Here is a 21,464-nt window from a genome sequence, read left to right as displayed (position 1 = left end):
TATGGAAAATGACTGTGTTGGAATATGTGTGTTTTGATTTGTAGAGTTTTAATGAATTTGACAATGGAGTGACTTTGTGTAGGACTACTCTTTTCTCATTTTATTTATTTTATTTCAATTATTTTTATTTAAAGTGAATATGAATTTTTCTTGTGCTTTTTTTTTTGTTTATGAAGCCTAGCATGTGATTTACATAATAGTTTCATGTTCAAGATTATTTACGTTATATTTCACACAACAATTTATTTAGTAAGTTCAGACATAACGTTTATAACTATAAAGAATCCGTTATTTCTTCTTAGCTACAAATTCTGATAACCCATAATTGTAGATTTGGGATTGGATTTTAAAAATAACAGCTTTCGACACTAAATGTAGGATTGAGTCCATTTCATTTTAATATTTTCATTCGTTTTTTTGTAGTATATTATTGTATATTTTAAATCATTTAAAAACATTTTCAAATCTAATTAATTTAGGAATGAGAATCATAATTAATTATTTTTTATAACTGGGTTTTATAATGTTTTTAATATTTTCCAGTATAAAAGTATAAAAATTAATGAAAATTTTGACTCAACCCTGCGTTTTAAAATGCACAATATCTTGTGCTTTGATATTAAAACCCAAGTAATACAGTCCTGTATATTCATCTTATTCAACAATTAAAATGATTAAAAGTTTTCTTTGTGCAATCAAATCTTCTCTTTTTATCGCCCAATAAAAACTAAAAAGTGATTTAATTAAGTGGGATTAGTTAAGAGGAGGTATACGTCATTTTCACAATGTCGGAATTAAATAGTGAGGTCTTTTTTTAATAAAAGTTTCCATTTGGCAATTCTAAAAACTAAAAATGAAACTGCCCACTTTAAATGATGGGTTAAATTCTGCATTGTGATTCAACCCCACATCACTATTTTATTGTAACTTGTACACTTACCAATTTTGAGAACATGGTTGCATGTCTGACTTAGTTCGTGATATTATTGAATGAAATGATAAAAATACTATTGAGATTATTGATCCATATCAATGCATTATTGTAGATTTAGGTGGAATTCCACCCACCAAGCCAAAACTAAGAGATTGGTGTACACAAAATGATTATGATATAGTAGAACATCAAAGTATTATATTTAGATTTCTTTTAACAAAGAAATAATATTATTTTCCCTAAATCCCACATCTACTGTTTCCCATCATCTTTTCAAACTTATAATTATGTGGTTTTGATGTGAAGGGAGTTTTACAAACACATATGTCCAAAAAAAAAAGAAAAAAACCGAAACTTAAATTAGAAAATTATTAACTGATATGCATGCGTGATTGACCATCCCATTAATAATCAAATGACTTTGCCAGAAAGGTTGAACTGATCATTAAAACCTATTTAATTTATTACTATGTTAGTTTACAATTGGCGAGAAATATAGATGCATTATGTATTTTGTAGTACTCTATAATGCATTTATGCTACTCTCCATATTATAAATCCCTTATACTAACATGTAAATGTACTTATCGAATTATATTTTAAGTAGTACTCTATTTAAGAGTAATTTTTTTTAATAACGAAGACTTTGAAGAAGTGATTAGATTTTTAAAAATATGTTTGTATAGTTAATTAAATTCAATATTCTTATGTGTCTCACATCATCCTGCTCATTAATTTATCTAATCACTATTATCTGGATTTGATTTTCAATCTCGTATTTAAGAACTAAATATACTCATTAGAAAGGTGACAGCAAATCAAAACACTCCACGTAATGAATCCCTGAAAGTTACCAATTTGATGAATAATTTTTCGACAACTGTCTTTAAGCTGTATGTGGCAAGGCAATTAAATTTATAGCCAGTAAATGACTGGAATTGGTCAAAAAAAATCAATAAATACAGCAGGCCAACATTTTTGTCACCTTTATAAATATTTCACCACTGCCACATTTTATTAATAAAACAAAATATTGATTAAAATAATTAATAAAAAAACAGCTCAGGTCTCTTTTAGAATCTTGTAAAGATGAAGCTTCATAATGAAATTGAGTAATTATCCAGTCCTTTTGCTTGATTAATTAATTAGATGTGGGTGCGTGGTGGCACAAGAATATTAGCATTTTAAAAATGCATATAAGTCTGATATAAAGACTGACACTGTATTAATCTGTATCCTTTTCCTATGTTATTAGATTTGGTCGAACTAAATTTTAACTATTTATTCTGATTTGGCAGTAATGACAGCAATGATTTTTAATATCCGGACAATATACATATACTGAATTTATAAGACATTTTCTCATGTATTCATATTTGTGGCACATAATTTCCCTCCTAAATCAATTGAAACATTTTATCTTATGATGTATCTTTTCATAAACAATTTTTTTCTCCATTTATTTAAATATTAATATATGAAAGTCTCAAATTATATCTTCAATGGGCAATGTTTTTTCATACGAATTCCTTCTGTTCCCGGGCAAAGAAATCAAATTGACCCATTCTGTGTAACTATTTTCTTCAACTAAAACAAGTAGTACAATATTATTCTGTTGCAGGCCCAAGAAGACAATTTGGTCAATAGTACATCTCTAACTAAAAGGTACTCTCTTGTGTCTCATTATATTACGTGTACCAAAATTTTCATTTTATGATGTTTCTTATTAATTGTCTCTTGTATAATAATTTTCTTAAAAAAATGAAAATCTAAATAGGGTAATTTATATGGCCATTGCTGGCGCTTATTCAAAAATATCTAACTACCTAGATAATTATTCCATCTCACCATAAGCGAGACGTTTTTAAGCATGAAATTTAGAAAAAGAAATATTAATAAAAAATGCCATCAATATTGAGAAAAGTCTAATATTTTCCACAAATTTGATAAGTAAAAATCATTAACTTTAGCCTATATTCAAATCTCCCACGTCTGGTCAAATTTTAGCTTCTGTGTAATATTATGTGAATTTGAGGTGGCAAATGAATTGTCATAACTACCTTGTTTATATATGCTAATTTTAGTTTGAGCTATCAAAAGTGATGTAGGAGGAACTGAAAAACCTTTTATCGAATTTTCTTTTGTTCCATTTTGGCCCCAATTTGACTCCCCATCCATTTTTATTGCTCCATATCAGTATATAGAGTGTATTTTTCAAATTGAACTTTGCATAATAGATGCGATGTTACATGTAGAATTCCTTTATGATTACTCAGCTCTAATCTATGATATTCGTTCATTCTATCATTAAATATCTCAATTTTTTATTTGTTCTATCATTAAATGTCTCATTTTTTTATCAGTTCATTATTAAATATCTCATTTCATTTTTACTAGTAGTTTTGATAAGTGAACATTTGATTAATACAATTGATGTACATTATTTTTATAAAATCTACGTATATAAAAATATAACCCAAATTTTACTAATTTTTCACATTCTCTTTTAATTTTATAACTCAGTGCCAAGTCAAAATGAAATAGTTAATCGCGCACAAATATTTAAATATATTCATATTAGAAACTACCCATGTCTACGTGATATTAAAGTAAGATTTTCTGGACACGACTTGCAGTTGTACATGTAACACACACATTCACGAAGCACCCTAGAATTTGCTAACTGATTAAAAGTCAGTGATTGAGGGCTAGACTACGTTTAACTTTTAGTGACAAAATAATAAAAAGTGAAAAACTCAAAAGTCGTGTTACTCCTCTATGTCAAGGATTGAGGATTTAAATATCAAAGATTAAACGTAGCAAAGATTAAATGTAGCAAAATGGACACGTAGTTAGGGCTTATTGATGCTCACAAAAACCTCTCTTTCGTATATTTACTGGTTCATTGAATTTGATTGAATGAATTTTCTATAGCTTCAATCCAAATTTAACACGGTTCCATTATACTGTAGAAATCTGAAATTTCTTAAGGTTCAATCCATTTATTTTTGGTGGTTCACACATCTTAATATACCAACAATATATATCCTAGACAATTACCTGCCATTGACCTAAGACTCAGATATAAATCATCCACTTCATCGACTCCTTCAAAACTGAAATCAAATGGCTTCATGCAAATTCCTATTGTTGATCGTCATCATCATTATCATTACCACCATAGTAAAAGGCCAAGATTCAAGCAACAGGAACGTAACTCTGCGCTCCTCCATCGTTGCCAACGCCGATTCCAATTCCACATGGAATTCGCCTTCGGGCGAATTCGCTTTTGGCTTCCGGGAGGTCTCTCCCGGAGCCTTCTTGCTAGCAATCTGGTTCAATCAACTAACCGACAAAACCCTAGTTTGGTCCGCCAACCGCGACGTACCAGTTCCCACTGGATCAACCGTACAGCTTTCCGCAGACGGAACGCTGGAGCTCATCGATCCAACAAGACGTCGGGTATGGGCTAGTCAGACCCGGCCAGGTACGGTTGCCTACGCCGCCATGCTCGACACTGGAAATCTCGTGCTTGCCTCCAATACTTCCGCCATCCTCTGGCAAAGTTTTGACTCCCCCACTGACACATTATTACCAACTCAGGTATTTTTTTTTCCTCCTTTAATAAAAAATATTAATAATGGTTCTCTATCCGTAATACTTCACCTCTCAACCTCGAACCTAAAATTTACCAACTAAGTTGCAATTCATCGTCTAATTAGGTACTCAATCGACAAAGCATCCTATATTCCAGTTTCTCGGCAACCAATTTCTCGAGAGGGAAATTCAAATTTACGTTGCAGGTCGATGGAAATCTGGTGCTCGTCACCAGGTCATACCCCTCCGATGAAAATGTGAATGCTTATTGGTCATCGGATACTCGTGACACCGGATTCCAGTTGATCTTCAATGATTCCGGCGTCATCAACCTAATCCGGCAGAACGGAACCATACTCCGACCTTTATTCGACAGCGGATCTCTGGCCGGGCAGTTTTACCAGAGACTGGTGCTAGAACACGATGGAGTCCTCCGCCATTATGTGTATCCACAGACTCCTGATTCGTCACCGGGGTGGTCTGTACGTGATTTTGAGCCTTCCAACATATGCCGAGCTGTTAGAGAAGATGACATGGGCGGCGGCCCTTGTGGTTTCAACAGTGTCTGCTCGATAACAGCTGAAGGAAGGTCCACCTGCCGGTGCCCCTCGGGTTACTACCCGAAGGGTGGCTTCAGCGGTTGCGCGCCTGAGTTCGTGCAGCACAGATGCAACCGTCAACAAGCGCAGGATGCGCAGAGTTTCACATTCAATGAGATGTCCGGCGTAAATTGGCCTTTCAAGGATTATGCAATTTTCAGGGACGTCGAAGAGGCATGGTGCCGCCAAGCATGCCTTTCCGATTGTCTCTGTGCTCTTGTAATATTTTCTAATAGAGTTTGTTTTATGAAGCCTCACCCATTCTCCAATGGGAGGGAGGAGGGCGGAAAGGCCTTGATAAAGGTCAGGATGAACAACACTTTGACATCTAATCCTGACACCCCTGCCCCCGGCCGAGAGAGCAGCAAGAGTAGCTCCACCACTGTAACATTGTCCGCCTTGTTAGGCTGTTCGGTGTTATTGTTTCTTGTTTCGAGTTTCTGTTTTGTATTCTATTTGAATCGTACAAAATCAATGATGGCTAAAAGTAGCCGTAGGCGACCAGCTGGAGTGAGCACGATAAGTAGCTTCAGCTTCAAAGAGGTAGAAGAAGCTACCAACGGATTCAATGAAGAATTAGGGAGGGGTGCTTGCTCCATAGTCTACAAAGGTACTCTAAAAGATGATGGAAAAGTTGTTGCCGTCAAGAAGCTGCACAAGATCTTTGAACAAGCGGATGATGAGTTCAAAGCCGAAGTAAGCTCAATTAGCAGGACCAACCATAAGAACCTTGTGCAGCTGCTAGGGTATTGCGATGAAGGCCAGAACAGAATTTTGGTATACGAGTTCATGACTAATGGATCTCTAGCCACTTTCCTCTTTCAAAAATCAGAAAGGCCTAGCTGGTACAAAAGAGTGGAGATTGCATTTGCAATAGCAAGAGGGATCTGCTATCTGCACGAAGACTGCAGCGTGCCCATCATACACTGCGACATCAAGCCTCAGAACGTGCTTCTTGATGAGTCCTTCGCCCCAAAAATAGCAGATTTTGGGCTAGCCAAGCTTCTCAAAGCTGATCAGACAAGAACCACAACTGGAATAAGGGGGACTAAAGGTTATGTTGCTCCAGAATGGTTCAGGAACATGCCGATAACAGTTAAAGTGGATGTTTACAGCTTCGGGATCATGCTGCTTGAGCTGATGTGTTGCAGAAGGAGTTATGAAGCGGATGTGGAAGATGAGGGACAAGCAGTTCTTGCTGACTGGGCTTATGATTGTTACCAGCAAGGGGCTTTGGATTTGCTCGTGGCGGGTGATGAGGAGGCGAGGAGTGATATGAAAACGTTGGAGATATATGTGAAGACGGCAATATGGTGCATTCAAGAAGATCCAACACTGAGGCCTCACATGAATATAGTGATGCATATGCTTCAAGGATCGATCCAAGTCCCTACTCCTCCAGATCCTTCTGCATTTGTACGCTAATCCTCTAGATCCTACTGCATTTGTGCGCTTATTACAGATCCTCCAGATCTATAATTTGTGTTGCAGACCGACGGAAATATCTTGGATCAATCCAAGTCCCTACTCCTCCAGACCCTACTGCATTCAATCAAATACTCAGTTAGAAAATCAAATTAATTCCATGACCCAATAGATTAATTTAGCAAAGAGAGAGGTTTTGTGATCATGACTAAGCTCTCACTCCGTGTAGATTTTAGTTTAGCTACATTTAATCTTTGATAGACATTTCCATTACATATGTTTTACTTACACTTTTCAGTCTTCCATTTTTGTTATTTTTGTCCCTAAAAGACATCCATGTAAAAAGACCAGACAGGAATCCGAGAATTTCAAATATTTTTCAGAGACGCAGTTCGGTTGTACTTATGCAGATTGATGCTGAAGGATATTCTTGGACCAGACACTGCAACGCATGTGTAACACAACACATGATGCTGTAATGGATCTGCAAAGAAGTTGTCAAGGTTAAATTTAACATTTACCTCAAAAACAATTGGGGTTGACATTGTGATTTCAACTGCAAAATTATTAGAAATGTCCAAACCATATGAGAAAAGTTGAAGAATCAAACAAGAATCAAAATGAACAGATTCTGCACAATCGATACTTTTGTAATTTTAAGCTAAATCAGCAGAAAATTTATCTTTTCTCACTATAACAGCATTTCTTAGTTGCATATTATCTGCTATTTATATGTCAAAGTTTCAAATTTAAAGCAGACAATGATGGTTAAACAATAGAGGGATTTGACCATCAACTAAAATTCATCACATACACCAACATCACATCAATTCCCAATTCAACGAGAGAAAAAAATCACTACAGCTAGCCCTTATCTCATATATAACCATCATATTAAAGTTTTGTCAGCATCATATACTTCCAGGAATCCACATCAATCCAAATTACTATAAACCTATTTAAGTAGACAAGAAAGTAGTCACGAAATATCTAAAATCCCTAAAATACAGCCAATAAAACATTGACTCAAATCAAGAGGGCTATAGATGTACCAGCAAAGCATTCCATAAAAAAGATTTCCATGTACTTACAGACCATAATTACTTTCCATTTACTCACAAAATCATGTTTTCATCAAATTCATAGCTCAGTTTCTGCAGCATTGATTTCCCTGACCCTAGCAACTCCGATACCTTCACATAATAATGATAGGTCTCTCATGTTTCATATGTGAAGAGTTAATGTAATTGAATAAAGTGTTTGAAAGTCACAATTATTCCACCCGTTCCTGAAAAGTATGAACTATTTTCTTATTAGTAGAGACATTTCTTTTCGGCTCGTGATTTAACAAAAATTGTGTTAAGTGAGTTAATAAAGTAATAAAATAAAATATGAAATGACAGTAGAGAATAAAACGCAAAATGACATATATTTTCGCTCTATGCATCTGCAGAAGATCATAAACCAAAAACTGCAATATTCACAACTGGACATTAACATGCAATCAAAAGTATATAAGCGGTTCACAGTTGAATTACTTTGATGCTTACTGTTGAATTTCTGTTGAGGATGACCTTCCAATTGATCTAGTTAGTAGATCAACTTGATATGTTGTGATTCGACATGTAGCAGTGCGATTGAAGCTAATATCAATTCAATGAAAATCGCGAAAATGTACCTCGAAAACCTTTCTCGATGTTAGGTCCTAAAACGTCGATAAATCGCCTCTTAAAAAAGATCCTCCAACGCCAGGCGCTGACTATGCTCGAAACCTTCGATTTACTGCGCCGGAACTCCAGCAAATGGCTGAACGGTATGATTCCAGTCTAATTCGAGTGGCCGAGCTCCGCTTTTTATGAGTAATTACTTGCCATATGTAGTGTTGAACGAAAGCATGCCTAATTTAGTGCACATGAGGCGGAGCGAGGGTTCGGAAGGGTTGAGAGGAGATATGATTTAATAAAAAGAGAATTAAAGAGTATAGCATCATTTCAATTCTTTCCATATATTCCCCTGCCACATGAAATTTTATGTCCGCCCATGCACAACATATTTAACAAAATTAATCTATCAAACATTAGAGTAAAAAAAATGAGACTCTTATACTAAGAACATTGATAAAAATGAGATATCAGAGTTATCTTACCCGATTTCTTACAACGAAATGACATTGATAAAAAAAGTAATTTCACACATAAACTAAGAACATTTAGTCAATTACAATATTCATTACACTTTCTTTCCAAATCCAATAAAACTCCCACCACAATTATTTTAACCAGCCACACTCTACCAACTACAACATGCGCATCCAACTAACCCCAAATCTCCAATTTTTATAACTCCTTCAACTAACTGCAGCCACACTCTACAACATGTGCCTCCAACTAACCTCAAATCTCCTAAACAAAATTGAATATATGGTTTGGAATCCTTCTTTAAGGCTCCTTACCCCAGCCTTTCTTTAACCGCGTAGCCTTCCAAATCTCATATTGAAAAAAAATTAATTAGATTAGGCGAGTTCATCTTACCTGGTTTCTTTCTCCCGGGAGGTAGCAGATATCAGATTTAAGAGTTCATCTTACCCGATTTCTTACAACGAAATGACATTGATAAAAAAAAGTAATTTAATACATAAACTAAGAACATTTCGTCAATTACAATATTCATTACACTTTCTTTTCAAATCCAATAAATCTCCCACCACAATTAATTTCACCAGCCACACTCTACCTACTTCAACATGTGCCTCCAACTAACCCCAAATCTCCCATTTTTATAACTCCTTCAACTAACCGCAGCCACAGTCTACACTCTACCTACTACAACATGTGCCTCCAACCAACTCCAAATCTCCCATTTTTACAACTCTTTCAACTAACCGCAGCCACACTCTACACTTTACCTACTGCAACATGTGCCTCCAATTAACCCCAAATCTCCCATTTTTATAACTCCTTCAACTAACCGCAGCCACAGTCTACACTCTACCTACTACAACATGTGCCTCCAACTAACCCCAAATCTCCTAAACAAAATTGAATATATGGTTTGGAGTCCTTATTTAAGGCTCCTTACCCCGGCCTTTCTTTAACCGCGTAGCCTTCCAAATCTCATATTGAAAAAAAATTAATTATATTAGGTGAGTTCGTCTTACCCGATTTCTTTCTCCCGGGAGATAGCAGATATCAGATTTCAAAGTTCATCTTACCCGATTTCTTACAACGAAATGACATTGATAAAAAAAGTAATTTCATACATAAACTAAGAACATTTCGTCAATTACAATATTCATTACACTTTCTTTCCAAATCCAATAAAACTCCCACCACAATTATTTTCACCAGCCACACTCTACCTACTACAACATGTGCCTCCAACTAACCCAAAATCTCTCATTTTTATAACTCGTTCAACTAACCGCAACCACAGTTTACACTCTACCTACTACAACATGTGTCTCCAACTAACCCCAAATCTTCTAAACAAAATTGAATATATGGTTTGGAATCCTTATATAAGAGGCTCCTTACCCCAACCTTTCTTTAACCGTGTAGCCTTCCAAATCTCATATTGAAAAAAAATTAATTAGATTAGGCGAGTTCATCTTACCCGATTTCTTTCTCCCGGGAGATAGCAGATATAAGATTTCAGAGTTCATCTTACCCGATTTCTTACAACGAAATATCATTGATAAAAAAAAAAAGTAATTTCATACATAAACTAAGAACATTTCGTCAATTACAATATTCATTACACTTTCTTTCCAAATCCAATAAAACTCCTACCACAATTATTTTCACCAGCCACACTCTACCTACTACAACATGTGCCTCAAACTAACCTCAAATCTCCCATTTTTATAACTCCTTCAACTAACCGCAGCCACACTCTACACTCTACCTACTACAACATGTGCCTCCAACTAACCCCAAATCTCCTAAACAAAATTGAATATATGGTTTGGAGTCCTTATTTAAGGCTCCTTACCCCAGCATTTCTTTAACCGCGTAGCCTTCCAAATCTCATATTGAAAAAAAATTAATTAGATTAGGTGAGTTCATCTTACCCGATTTCTTTCTCCCGGGAGATTGCAGATATCAAATTGCAGAGTTCATCTTACCCGATTTCTTACAACGAAATGACATTGATAAAAAAAAGTAATTTCATACATAACAAATCCAATAAAACTCCCACCACAATTATTTTAACCAGCCACACTCTACCTACTACAACATTGCCTCCAATTAACCTCAAATCTCTCATTTTTATAAATCCTTCAACTAACCGCAGCCACACTCTACAGTCTACCTACTACAACATGTGCCTCTAACTAACCCCAAATCTCCTAAACAAAATTGAATATATGGTTTGGAGTCCTTATTTAAGACTCCTTACCCCAGCCTTTCTTTAAGAAAAGTTCTCTTACTAACTTGTGGAATAGAATGTTCTCTTACTAGATTCCCATAGCCTACTTCTCCTCCTCACCTCCCGACCCCAATCATCTCCGTCGTCGACCTGCAACGCCGCCTCTGCTACTACTCTAGCGGCTGGAGTCCAATTTTCCTTCCCCGAAATCGACATTTCCCCCTCCATTCTCCCTCGCCAAAACAGCCTCTGTCGCTGTCCTGTTCGACTCGTCCCCGCGCATGGCTTCGGTGTTGCTGCTGTCAATGCTCGCAGCCAATCACTACTCGACCAACCCAAAACGCTATTCGGCAGCCCCAACAGCCCCCATTAACCCCGAAAAGATAAGTTCTTTAACTTATTCTCATGTTGTTTCGTGCTTTGATCAACCGATTAAGTTAGGGGAGTTCAGATTAGTGATGGTTGTGGAAATTCTTCGAGTATGTGAAATTTGTATTTTCAGAAAGGGATCAAAAGATTGGTGGACGACATCGGTTTCTGCCATGACATCCATGAGAATAGAATCCATAAGTTTTGGTTGCGAAGAGATATGGGAATCGAAAGAATGGTGAAAAAAGTATTACCGTGAATTGTGTTGATAGGAAATTGGAATCCAAAGCTTCTCTACTATCTTTCTCTTTCGTCTCTTTCTCTCAATTGTTTTGCTAAGAATAATTGCAGATTGTGAGTGTGATGGAAGTGAATAAATTAAAACCTCTTGGAAAGAAAATAAGTGAAGAAGGAAAGATTGACCAAGATCGCGTAAGTTAAGGAATTAGTATAATTCTTGATTCTATGTCTAGGGTAAATCTTCCTATGTATATATTTTCCTCAAGCCTATTAATGGGGCGTGAATATTGTAACCAAACAACTCAGTTGAATGAAATCAAATACTCCTTTCAACATGGTATCATTCATCATGTCTCAAAACCTTCGACCAAAAACAAAACAGAATCAATACCTACAATCAAACATGACGGACAGCGAGGAGGAGAAGCCAAATACCGACGAGAAGCCAAATACCGACAATGGGATTGGCTAGTTCCGGTGATACGGAGGAACCAGACGATTGTTCGAATTCTTAAGGAGATATGACGGAATCCGGCGAGACATCCTCAAGGAGGTGCCACTGCCCTCAGCCGAGGCCGCATACGACATGGTGAAACGGGAAGCTACCCGCCTTAAAATCATGCCGGCAGCAAACTCCGATCCACCAATCGGTGCAACCAACAACATATCGTCATCGGGTCAAGTAGGGATCGGATTCGCCGTCAAAAGCCAACAACAACACCAATGCCCACACCAACAACTGTCGCGATCCGCCGCACAACCAATCAACCGCCGAGGAGGATTCAAAATTGACAAATCAAAACTATGGTGCTCACACTATGGTAAGAGCAAACATACCCTTGAGACTTGCTTCCTCCTTGTCGGATTCCCGAAGTGGTGGGACGAGAATCAAAAGGCGAAGGCCCGATTGGCGATAGGTATAGAGGATGGCGACGGCGGCAGATTGTTCTTGAACGGATCGGGCAACCAAGAGGTCACCAACGCTTGTGGAAAGGCAGGGGATGTCGGTCCTCAGCAGAATGGAGGTAACAAGCCCGGCGAGACAGCCAGAATCGGAGGAGCGGCATTTGCAGAAAGGAAAGGAGGCGCATCATGTGGAGGTACGAGATTAGGGTTGGAAAACCTTAATCCCCAAATTAATTTGCATTCTAGTCCCTGCAAATATAGTGATGCTAAGAATATACCCCATTACAAGAGTTCTATGCAGTCTGATCCCCCAAATTCTGAATATATGCAATTAGAACCCCAGAATAATGGATTTCGAAATAGGGGCACTAAAATGGCTGAAAAATCTTTTTTGAGTCCAAATCATTTTGCACCTCTAGATAATATTCCAATTGCTTGTGTTGCCCAATATAAAACTGATGCTAAGGAGAGAGAGTGGATTTTTTTTATTGTGAGACGACTGATACTATGTCTTATGATAAACATGATTTTTCTGAGTTTGATGAAGCAACGAAAAGCCATATAAAAACTGCTGATGGGGAATTGACTGTAGTGAGTGGAAGTGGAACCATTGAAATTTCCCCAACCTTAGCTCACCAATTGTCTATATGTGGCCAAATTATCCCATAAACTCATGTCTATTAGCCATGTGACAAAAGAATTAAAATGTACGTTACTGATGCATCCAAACTTCTATGTTTTTCTTAATCAATGTAGGTTAGCATTGAGCATACAGTATTGATTATGCACTGCTTTGACTTATCAAATGGTGCGGGTTTTTCATAACCCAATTATCCTGATATATTGGGCAGTGGTGATCGATATCTAGCGGTGCTAGGATTGCTATTATATTGAATCGTGCGCGAGCTGAGTCTCGCTTGATAATGTCCTCAAGAGGAGCGCGAACGAGGTTTTATTATTCGGAACCTAGCTAGTTGGAGTGTGATTACTCTATGAATAATAAATAAGCGTTTCATGCTAAGTCCACTCTTGGAATTAATAAGAAGTTAATTAATTAAGTCAATAGCAGACATTAATTAATTAATGGACATTTTAATCTTAAGCACGGGAAATGAAAGTTAAACGGAAACCCGGATTACTTGTAATTTCGGATTTGGATGGGGAGAGTTCAATATTACTTCTGTAGTGGCTGCTCGTAATATTCCAATTATAACTTATATTAAATTGTGGGTTCAATTTAATTAGTAAAAAGTAAATTGAATGAGCCCATATCCAAAACCTTCCATAGATCCCTGTCTGGGCCCAAAAGGAATTTAATATAAATAGGAGAATAAAGGAGACAGAAAACAACAATTTCTCATCATTGTAATTTTCGAAAATCCCTTCTCCAGCTGAGGAGATTTTCGAATTCCTCTCCTATTCCGAAAAGGATTTCTTCTGTCTTCTTTATTTAAGTCCTAGTATTCTAGTAAGATCAACCCACACTGATATTGGGATACAGTTCGGGAACCGGAGGGAAGATTTGTGGTTTAGTACTCAAAGCATCACGTGGAGAAGAAGTTAGCCATCTTCAATTCTTTGGAGAATTAATTAGGTATTTTTCTGCTCCGTAGAAAAGCATGTTTTAGGTTTCAATATTCTTAAAGCATGATTGATTCAAGTTATGAGCATGATACATGTGATAATTACGCGAATAGCTTTTGTCTAAATAATCTGCTAAATAGATCTGATTATTATGTGATTGATTTATTCTCGCACGCTTCCGCTGCCAGCACCTTCAGAACAATACATGGGAAATATGTCTGAAGCCTGATGGGGCTCGAGCTGTAGGATGCAGATGGGTCTTCACCATCAAACGAAGACCTAATTGGTCAATTGAGAGGTACAAGGCGAGACTAGTGGCCAAGGGATACACGCAGACCTATGGAGTTAACTATGCCAGACATTCTCACCTGTGACAAAAATGAGTACAATTCGGGTATTATTCTCAATAGCTGCAACTAGAGACTGACCACTACATCAGTTTGACGTGACTAATGCTTTCTTACATGGGGAACTGAAGAATCCTATCTATATGGAGGCGCCTCCTAGATTCGCTGCGGAGTTCGAAGGGGGGAAGATCTGCAAACTGAAGCGAACACTGTATGGACTAAAACAGTCGCCTAGAGCTTGGTTTGGAAGATTCACAGATGTAATGAAGAAGTACAGGCACAAGCAAAGCAATTCTGATCATACATTGTTCCTAAAGAAGAGAGACGGAAAGATCACATGCCTAATCATCTATGTAGATGTTATGATCATCACTGGTGATGACGAAGAGGAGATGGAAAAGTTGAAGAAAAACTTGTTTGCTGAGTTTGACATGAAGAACTTGGGACTACTAAAGTACTTTCTGGGTATAGAAGTGCTAAGATCGAAAAAGAGGATCTTCATCCGTCAGAGGAAGTATGTTCTTGATTTACTGACCGAAACAGGACTGGTGGACTGCAAGCCAGCCGACACCCCTATGGTTCAGAACCACAGCTTGCAGATAGTAAAAGGAGCTGAAGCTACTCACCGCACTAGGTATCAACATCTAGTTGGGAAATTGATATATTTGTCCCACACAAGACCGGACATAACTTATACAGTTGGAGTAGTCAGTCAGTTCATGCATGCACCACAAGTAGCTCACTGGGAAGCAGCGCTAAGGATTGTTCGATATCGAAGGGAACGGCAGGCCATGGCATTCTATTCGAGAATCATGGACATTTGGAGATTCATGGGTTTACCGATGCTGATTGGGCAGAAAACCCGAATGATAGGAAATCGACTGCAAGCTATTTCACTTTTGTAGGGGGAAACCTTGTCACATGGCGAAGCAAAAAACAGAAGGTAGTAGCATTGTCAAGTGCTGAATCAGAATTCAGAGGAACCAAGAGTGGGCTGACTGAGATTCTATGGTTGAAGAAATCTATCAATATATAAAGTGAGAGTTGTGTGAAGTTGTTTTTGGCGGGAAACATGATAAATTGTGGACAAACTAATGTTATATCTTTCGAAAAAGTTAATTGCCCATCGATAGTATAAATATTTGTTCGGGAAAGCAATTGGCCATTGATAGTAAAATTATTTATTGGGAAAACCATTTTCAGCAAAAGCAATTCCTTGAGCCATGTATTCAAATTGAAAAGATAGATTGTTTTAATATTGATGTATTGTTTAATATTTACCGAGAAAGAGAGCATGCAAGAGAATTAAAATCGGTCCAATAAAAAATTATTGTGGCAAGAGCTACACAATTATAGCATGCAACATATTTTAAGATTATAATTTAAAAATATAAAGTTAGCTTTCCCAAGAAGCTTTAGACCATTATAAATAGCACTCAATAAAATTGAATAGAATGTCATTTGAGTGATGCTGAGTAATCGAGATTGGATGTCATTTGAGTAGTGATGGAGATTAAGTTGCCGACCTCACCACCGACCGATGAGTACCTCTGCAGCGGCGGAGCCATTGTGACTGGCTGCCGAGCCACTGCATCTCCTTGTCCAACCCCACACAAATTAGAGAAATAAAAGAGAGAAATAGAGGTATCACAAGCTGCAGTCAATTCACACGAGAGGGGATTTGGACGATATGGAATTAACTTCTCAAAGTGTGTTTTATAGAAAGCGATAGATCGGATTTTCTCGATTGACAAATGAAGAATGGGTACGGGAGTTTATATAGCCGCAAAGATTTCTAGGAGGTTCGATATGTTATCGTGGTGAGAGATTTCTGCTGAGGTCCACCGAAGACTTGGATGGTTCTTGGCCAGTTAATAGAAACATGGAGTAAAAGAGGAAAATTGAAGGAATCAAGAGAAAATGGCGTGAAACTGAAATGGAGAGTTCAAAGGTGAAATTTTGGAGAAGAGGAGTCGCGCCGCCCTATTTTGGGTTGTAGTAAACCCAGATTCATTTTTATTAGTTTCACATAGAATTTTATGTTTTATATTGCTTCTCACACCGTGTTTCTTGCGAATCTATATCTAAAGTAATAAAGTAATCCAAAAAATTCTAAATTAGACTACTTTAAACATTTGTGTACAACATATTGATATTGAAAAAATATAATTTAGAGATATCTATACGCACAGTTTTTGCTTTGTCGCCTAATTTGTTGAATCTACAAAATACTTTTGAGAATGTCATGAGATAAGATAAACTATAAACTACTCCATTAAAGAAAATAATATTGTCTATTAAATAATACGCATAAAAATGTGGAAGTGTTACTGTTGCACAAAATGCTTTTCAGTTTTCAACTATGCAAAAATATAAATCAATTTGCTAAAAGAATGGTTCAATTTGCTAAAAGAATGGTTTGGATCACCATAGTATTTCCTGCTGTGGCATTTTGTAAGCAGGGGATCCCAACCTGTTTTTTTATGGGTTTGATATAATAAAAAGTGGGCATGATTCAGGACCATATTTTCAATAATTAACATAATTACATTGATTCTAAAATATAAAATTTTCTAATAATACTACTCATTATGGATAATCTTATACATATAATCATTTAATACTAATTGGACCTATAAAAAATATAATTGAAATATTCATAATTTAATACAAGTTTTAGTTATTATTAAAAATATTTTTAAATTAAATATTCTGAAATAAGGACAAATTAGTTGACATTTTATTAAATTTTATTTTATTTAACGGAATGAGTCGTGCCTGAACTTTTGTAGCCTTTTCATATCTTTAGCAAAATGAATATATGGAAAGAAAAATCTCAACTTTAGTTTGAAGGAAATTAGAGATGCATTGTGGTTTGATATTTTATATAATTCTATTTATTTAATGTATAATATACTCATGCTAAATTATTTGCATCCATATATTTAAGATATTTTGATCCCTAAAATTATTAAGTTTTCCAAAAATATGCTACTCCATTTTTCTCCATATGTTTTCTCATAGTTGAGGTGAAACTTTTTCGACACGAAGTTTAAGAAAGAAATGTTAAGTGTGTTAAATAAATAGATAAAAGAAGAAAGAAAAAGAAAATGTAGAGAGAATAAAGTAAAAAGTTAATAAAGTAGAGATAATAAAGTAAGAAAGAAGTGAATAAAGTAAAGATAATAAAGTAAGAAAGAGAAAAAAGTTACTATCCCCTCCGTCCCGACTAAGATGACACATTTCTTAGCCGGCACGAGAGTTTAGGAGTTATTGATTAACGTATTTAATTAGAGGGAGTAAAGGTGGGTGTAAGTATTAAAATATAGAAATAAAGAAAGATGAATATTTAAATAAGAGTGAGAAAAAGTGGTTGAGTGTATTAATTGAAGAGAAAAAAGTTACCAAAAAATGAAATGTGTCATCTTAGTTGGAACAAACTAAAAAGGAAAACGTGTTATCTTAAGTGGATAGAGGGAGTACTATATATGGAATTGACTCAACTATGAGGGAACTTCTCGAAATGGGAAAATGACTCAACTATGATGAACGGAGGGAGTACAAAAGTGGTGTGAAAAGCATAAACTGTGGCATAGCTTATTTTTTTTACCAGCCCAATCCGCTCTTAAAATATTCTGGCAAAATTCGATCTACGTGGACAATTGTAAGGTATGCATCTGCACCAAAAATTTAAAATCTTACTCTCTCCGTCTATGAAATATTGTCCAAGTTTGACTCGCCACGGGATTTAAGAAATGTGGAGAAAAGTGAGTTGAATAAGTTAGTGGAATGGTGACCCCACATTTATATTAGTTTTATAATAGAATGTGAGTGTAAAGAGTTGCGAAAAGTGGGGTTCATTTACCAAAATAGACAAAAAGCAAAGTGGACAACTTTGCACGGACGGACCAAAATGACAAAACTGGACAACATTTCATGGGCGGAGGGAGTACGATGTTATGTCCTTCCTAGCTTTTTCGATAAATCTAAGAATTTGACTAACAAATCGTACTTTGAATCGGCTAATATACGATTTTGTTTTTAAAATGTTTTAATTTTAACCATGTGATTTTACACATCATATGCTATGTGGAGAGAAGTAACAACAACTATGATAAAAATGTTACGTAATCCATCTAGATCCACCTTCTGACCTGTTGTGAGAAAAATAAACGCCTAAATTTGTGATTTCTATTAGTACCAATTTTATAGTTCATGGGTAATTTTATGTAATCCATCTGGGACGCAAGGAGCAAAATTTTGGAAAGAGTGGGTGTGTATTAAATGGAGAGAAAAAGAGAGGGTGTAAGTAGGGATAAAGATAGTTGAATATTTAATTGAAAAGACAAAAAAATGGTTGGGTGAATTAACTGGAGAGAGAAATTACCAAAAAGAGAAATGTGTCATCTTAGTTGGCACAAATTAAAAAAGAAAGTGTATCTTCTTAGTTGGGACAGAGAAAGTATTCTTAAATTGTATATTGTTTAATTCAATAACATTCATTCTCATAAAGTAGTTTTACTAAATATAAAATGTTTCAGAGTGGGTTGAGAGAAAGTATATTTCTCTTTTTGTTATTGTTTATTTGTTTATAATGTTTTTAGTTGTTTATAATTGTATGAATGCTTATTTTAATTAATACATATATAAACATAATTATATTTTCTTTATCTTTATTATTTAAAAATCTTATGTCCCGTGCATAGCACGGGTGATAACACTAGTTGATGACAGAATTGGACTTGAACTCACAGAAGTCGTGTAAATTGTTATGTGACAATAAGGCAACAATCAGTATATCTGAAAATCCAGTCCAGCATAACCGTACAAAGCATGTCGAGGTGGATCGACATTTCATCAAAGACAACATAGAAGCCAAGACAGTAGAACTTCCTTTTGTGAGATCTGAAGATCAATTGGCGGATATTCTCACGAAAGAAGTTGATGCTAGGAGCTTCCATGAGGTATTGGGCCAGTTAAGAATGGGTGATCACATTACTTAACTTGAGAGGGAGTGTTGGAAAGAAAATCAAATGAAGAAGGAAAGATTGACCAAGATCGCGTAAGTTAAGGAATTAGTATAATTCTTGATTCTATGTCTAGGGTAAATCTTCCTATGTATATATTTTCCTCGAGCCTATTAAAGGGGCGTGAATATTGTAACCAAACAACTCTAGTTGAATGAAATCAAATACTCCTCTCAACAAAACCCAATTAAATTAATTGGGTAATTCAATGGTAATTAGTGACTGATTTAAATCCTTTGATAAATCCTCATGATTAAGATTAATTTGTTGGTTAAATTCTCGCAGGTAATGGCTAAGGAGTGGAGTAGAAGCTGAAGCATATTTCTGAAGAAGAACAAAGCAGATTGTTGGAGTCTGCGTGAAGTCACATAGAAGAAAAGATTGGGCTCAAGATGATTTAACATCTCCCACTTATTTATTTATTGGACTCTTTTATTTTTCATGGCCCAAAGCCATCTTGTAATTAAACTTGGACTTAAATTATTTATTAAAGGTCTACTGCGTGGGCATGGACGATGTTAATCCGGAGCGTGGATTCATGGATGGGGATGTCGAGGGGGAGGAGGAGGTGATAGGATGATAGCAAGTCACTCAGCTGAAGTCATCAAAACACGGTGAAAAATAACATTTGCTATATAAGAGAAATAAAGAGAAAGAAACAATATCAGGTCTTGGTATTTGAGATTTTGATATTATTGTTTTATAAGAGAAAATATGTGTTATGAACTCATCTACAATACTCATCATAAAAGTTGAAGCAATCAACCAGACCGGGATGATTAGTAGTAAGCTAACACTCACCTGTAAATGTTTTCGTTTCAGAGCAGCACGGTGATCAAGCATAGGGATCAAACTCTTTGTCATTCACCAAAAATTTCCCATCACCAAACACGTGCTATGCTGCATTTCCGTCTTCCTGTTCCGTAAGACCTTTACGAGCCTTGGCAGCTTCTTCTTGTTTCTGGCGCTCTATTTCAGCTCTACCTGACTTCTTAGTATCTTGTCTCCTCTAATTCAGATAGAGACGGTAGTCCTTGAATGCCTTCCAAGTCCTTCAGTGCAATTAAAGTATTAAACTATCCAACATCTAATCCGTTATTCCAGATGCAGCTATAAGGTCACCAAATGCACGATCAGAACCTGCAAGAATCAGCAAAATTAGTAAACAATATTTCCAAAAAGGCTTCCCTATGGAGACTTTTTAAGCTTAGTCATATATCTAAAAAAGATGGAACATTTAGAACAAGTTATACATTGCTCAATAGAGATTTAGTTTTTGGGATTAGGGCATTTGGAGCTACGAAGTTCATGCTCGAGGAAATTAGAGATAGACATTGGTGAAACTGTGAAGATTTGTGTAGTACTAATCAAGTAAGCATTGCTGTGTTGTGTTCCATTTACTCATAAAATCATATTTTCATCAAATTCATAGCTCAGTTTCTGCAGCATTGATTTCCCTGATCCTAGCAACTCCGATACCTTCACATAATAATGATAGGTCTCTCATGTTCAAAAACATTATTCCAATATATGATGCTTCATATGTAAAGAGAATAAAGTGTTTGAAAGTCACAATTTCCCCTTCCAGATTTATTACCTATCTGTTCCAAGTATGAACTATTTTCTTATTAGCCAGAGACATTTTTTTTCGGCCCGTGATTTATCAAAAATTGTGTTAGGTGAGTTAAATAAAGAAAAAATAAAATATGAAATGGCAGTAGAGAATAACTGTAATACCCAAATTTTCCATGTCTTCATAAAGGATAATTATGGTCTGTGAACTAGATTTTAAGCTATAGAGTTTTAGAGTTTTATTTAATATTGAAATCTTATAGTAAGTTTCAATAGCTAGTTCACCTAAGTTTTGGGCATGTTTAGTAATTTTTGTGATAAGTTCTTATATATATGTATATGAGAAAATAAAAGGTTTATTTCTTTTCTCCTTAAGCATTAGGAGTAAGACACCTAAGCATTTAAGGAGTAGGTGTCATTTTCTTAGGCAAAAAGAGAAGTTTAATTTAATGGCAAGTTTGATTAAGAAATAAACTTCTCTCTATATCTCTCTACA

At 35.9% G+C, this 21,464-nt stretch overlaps 1 protein-coding gene and 1 long non-coding RNA gene across 5 annotated transcripts; one reads left to right on the top strand and one right to left on the bottom strand.

Moving 5' to 3' along the window:
- Positions 1-3,869: 3,869 nt before the first annotated feature.
- Positions 3,870-9,624, bottom strand: LOC125216042 (uncharacterized). Of its 4 annotated transcripts, XR_007175337.2 has the most exons (4): positions 8,094-9,624; positions 7,675-7,748; positions 6,845-7,039; positions 3,870-6,672 (listed from the first exon to the last, which is right to left on the bottom strand). It is a non-coding gene; the product is annotated as an uncharacterized LOC125216042 (long non-coding RNA). The 4 variants fall into 4 exon arrangements; XR_007175336.2 differs by lacking the exon at positions 7,675-7,748 and having other exon boundaries at positions 8,094-9,536; XR_007175335.2 differs by lacking the exon at positions 7,675-7,748 and having other exon boundaries at positions 8,106-9,531.
- Positions 4,061-6,945, top strand: LOC125216041 (G-type lectin S-receptor-like serine/threonine-protein kinase LECRK3). The gene is made up of 2 exons (XM_048117645.2): positions 4,061-4,537; positions 4,657-6,945. Exons 1-2 carry the CDS (start codon positions 4,061-4,063, stop codon positions 6,553-6,555), a joined length of 2,376 nt encoding a protein of 791 aa, XP_047973602.1. The 3' UTR covers positions 6,556-6,945.
- Positions 9,625-21,464: the final 11,840 nt, after the last annotated feature.

The sequence above is a fragment of the Salvia hispanica genome, chromosome 3 (genome assembly GCF_029641045.1).
Source record: "Salvia hispanica isolate PSC_SH4W2 chromosome 3, Shi_PSC_v1, whole genome shotgun sequence".
Classification (NCBI taxonomy): Eukaryota; Viridiplantae; Streptophyta; class Magnoliopsida; order Lamiales; family Lamiaceae; genus Salvia; species Salvia hispanica.
Note: the sequence above shows the minus strand (reverse complement) of the source record. Positions and strands in the feature narration are given on the sequence as shown.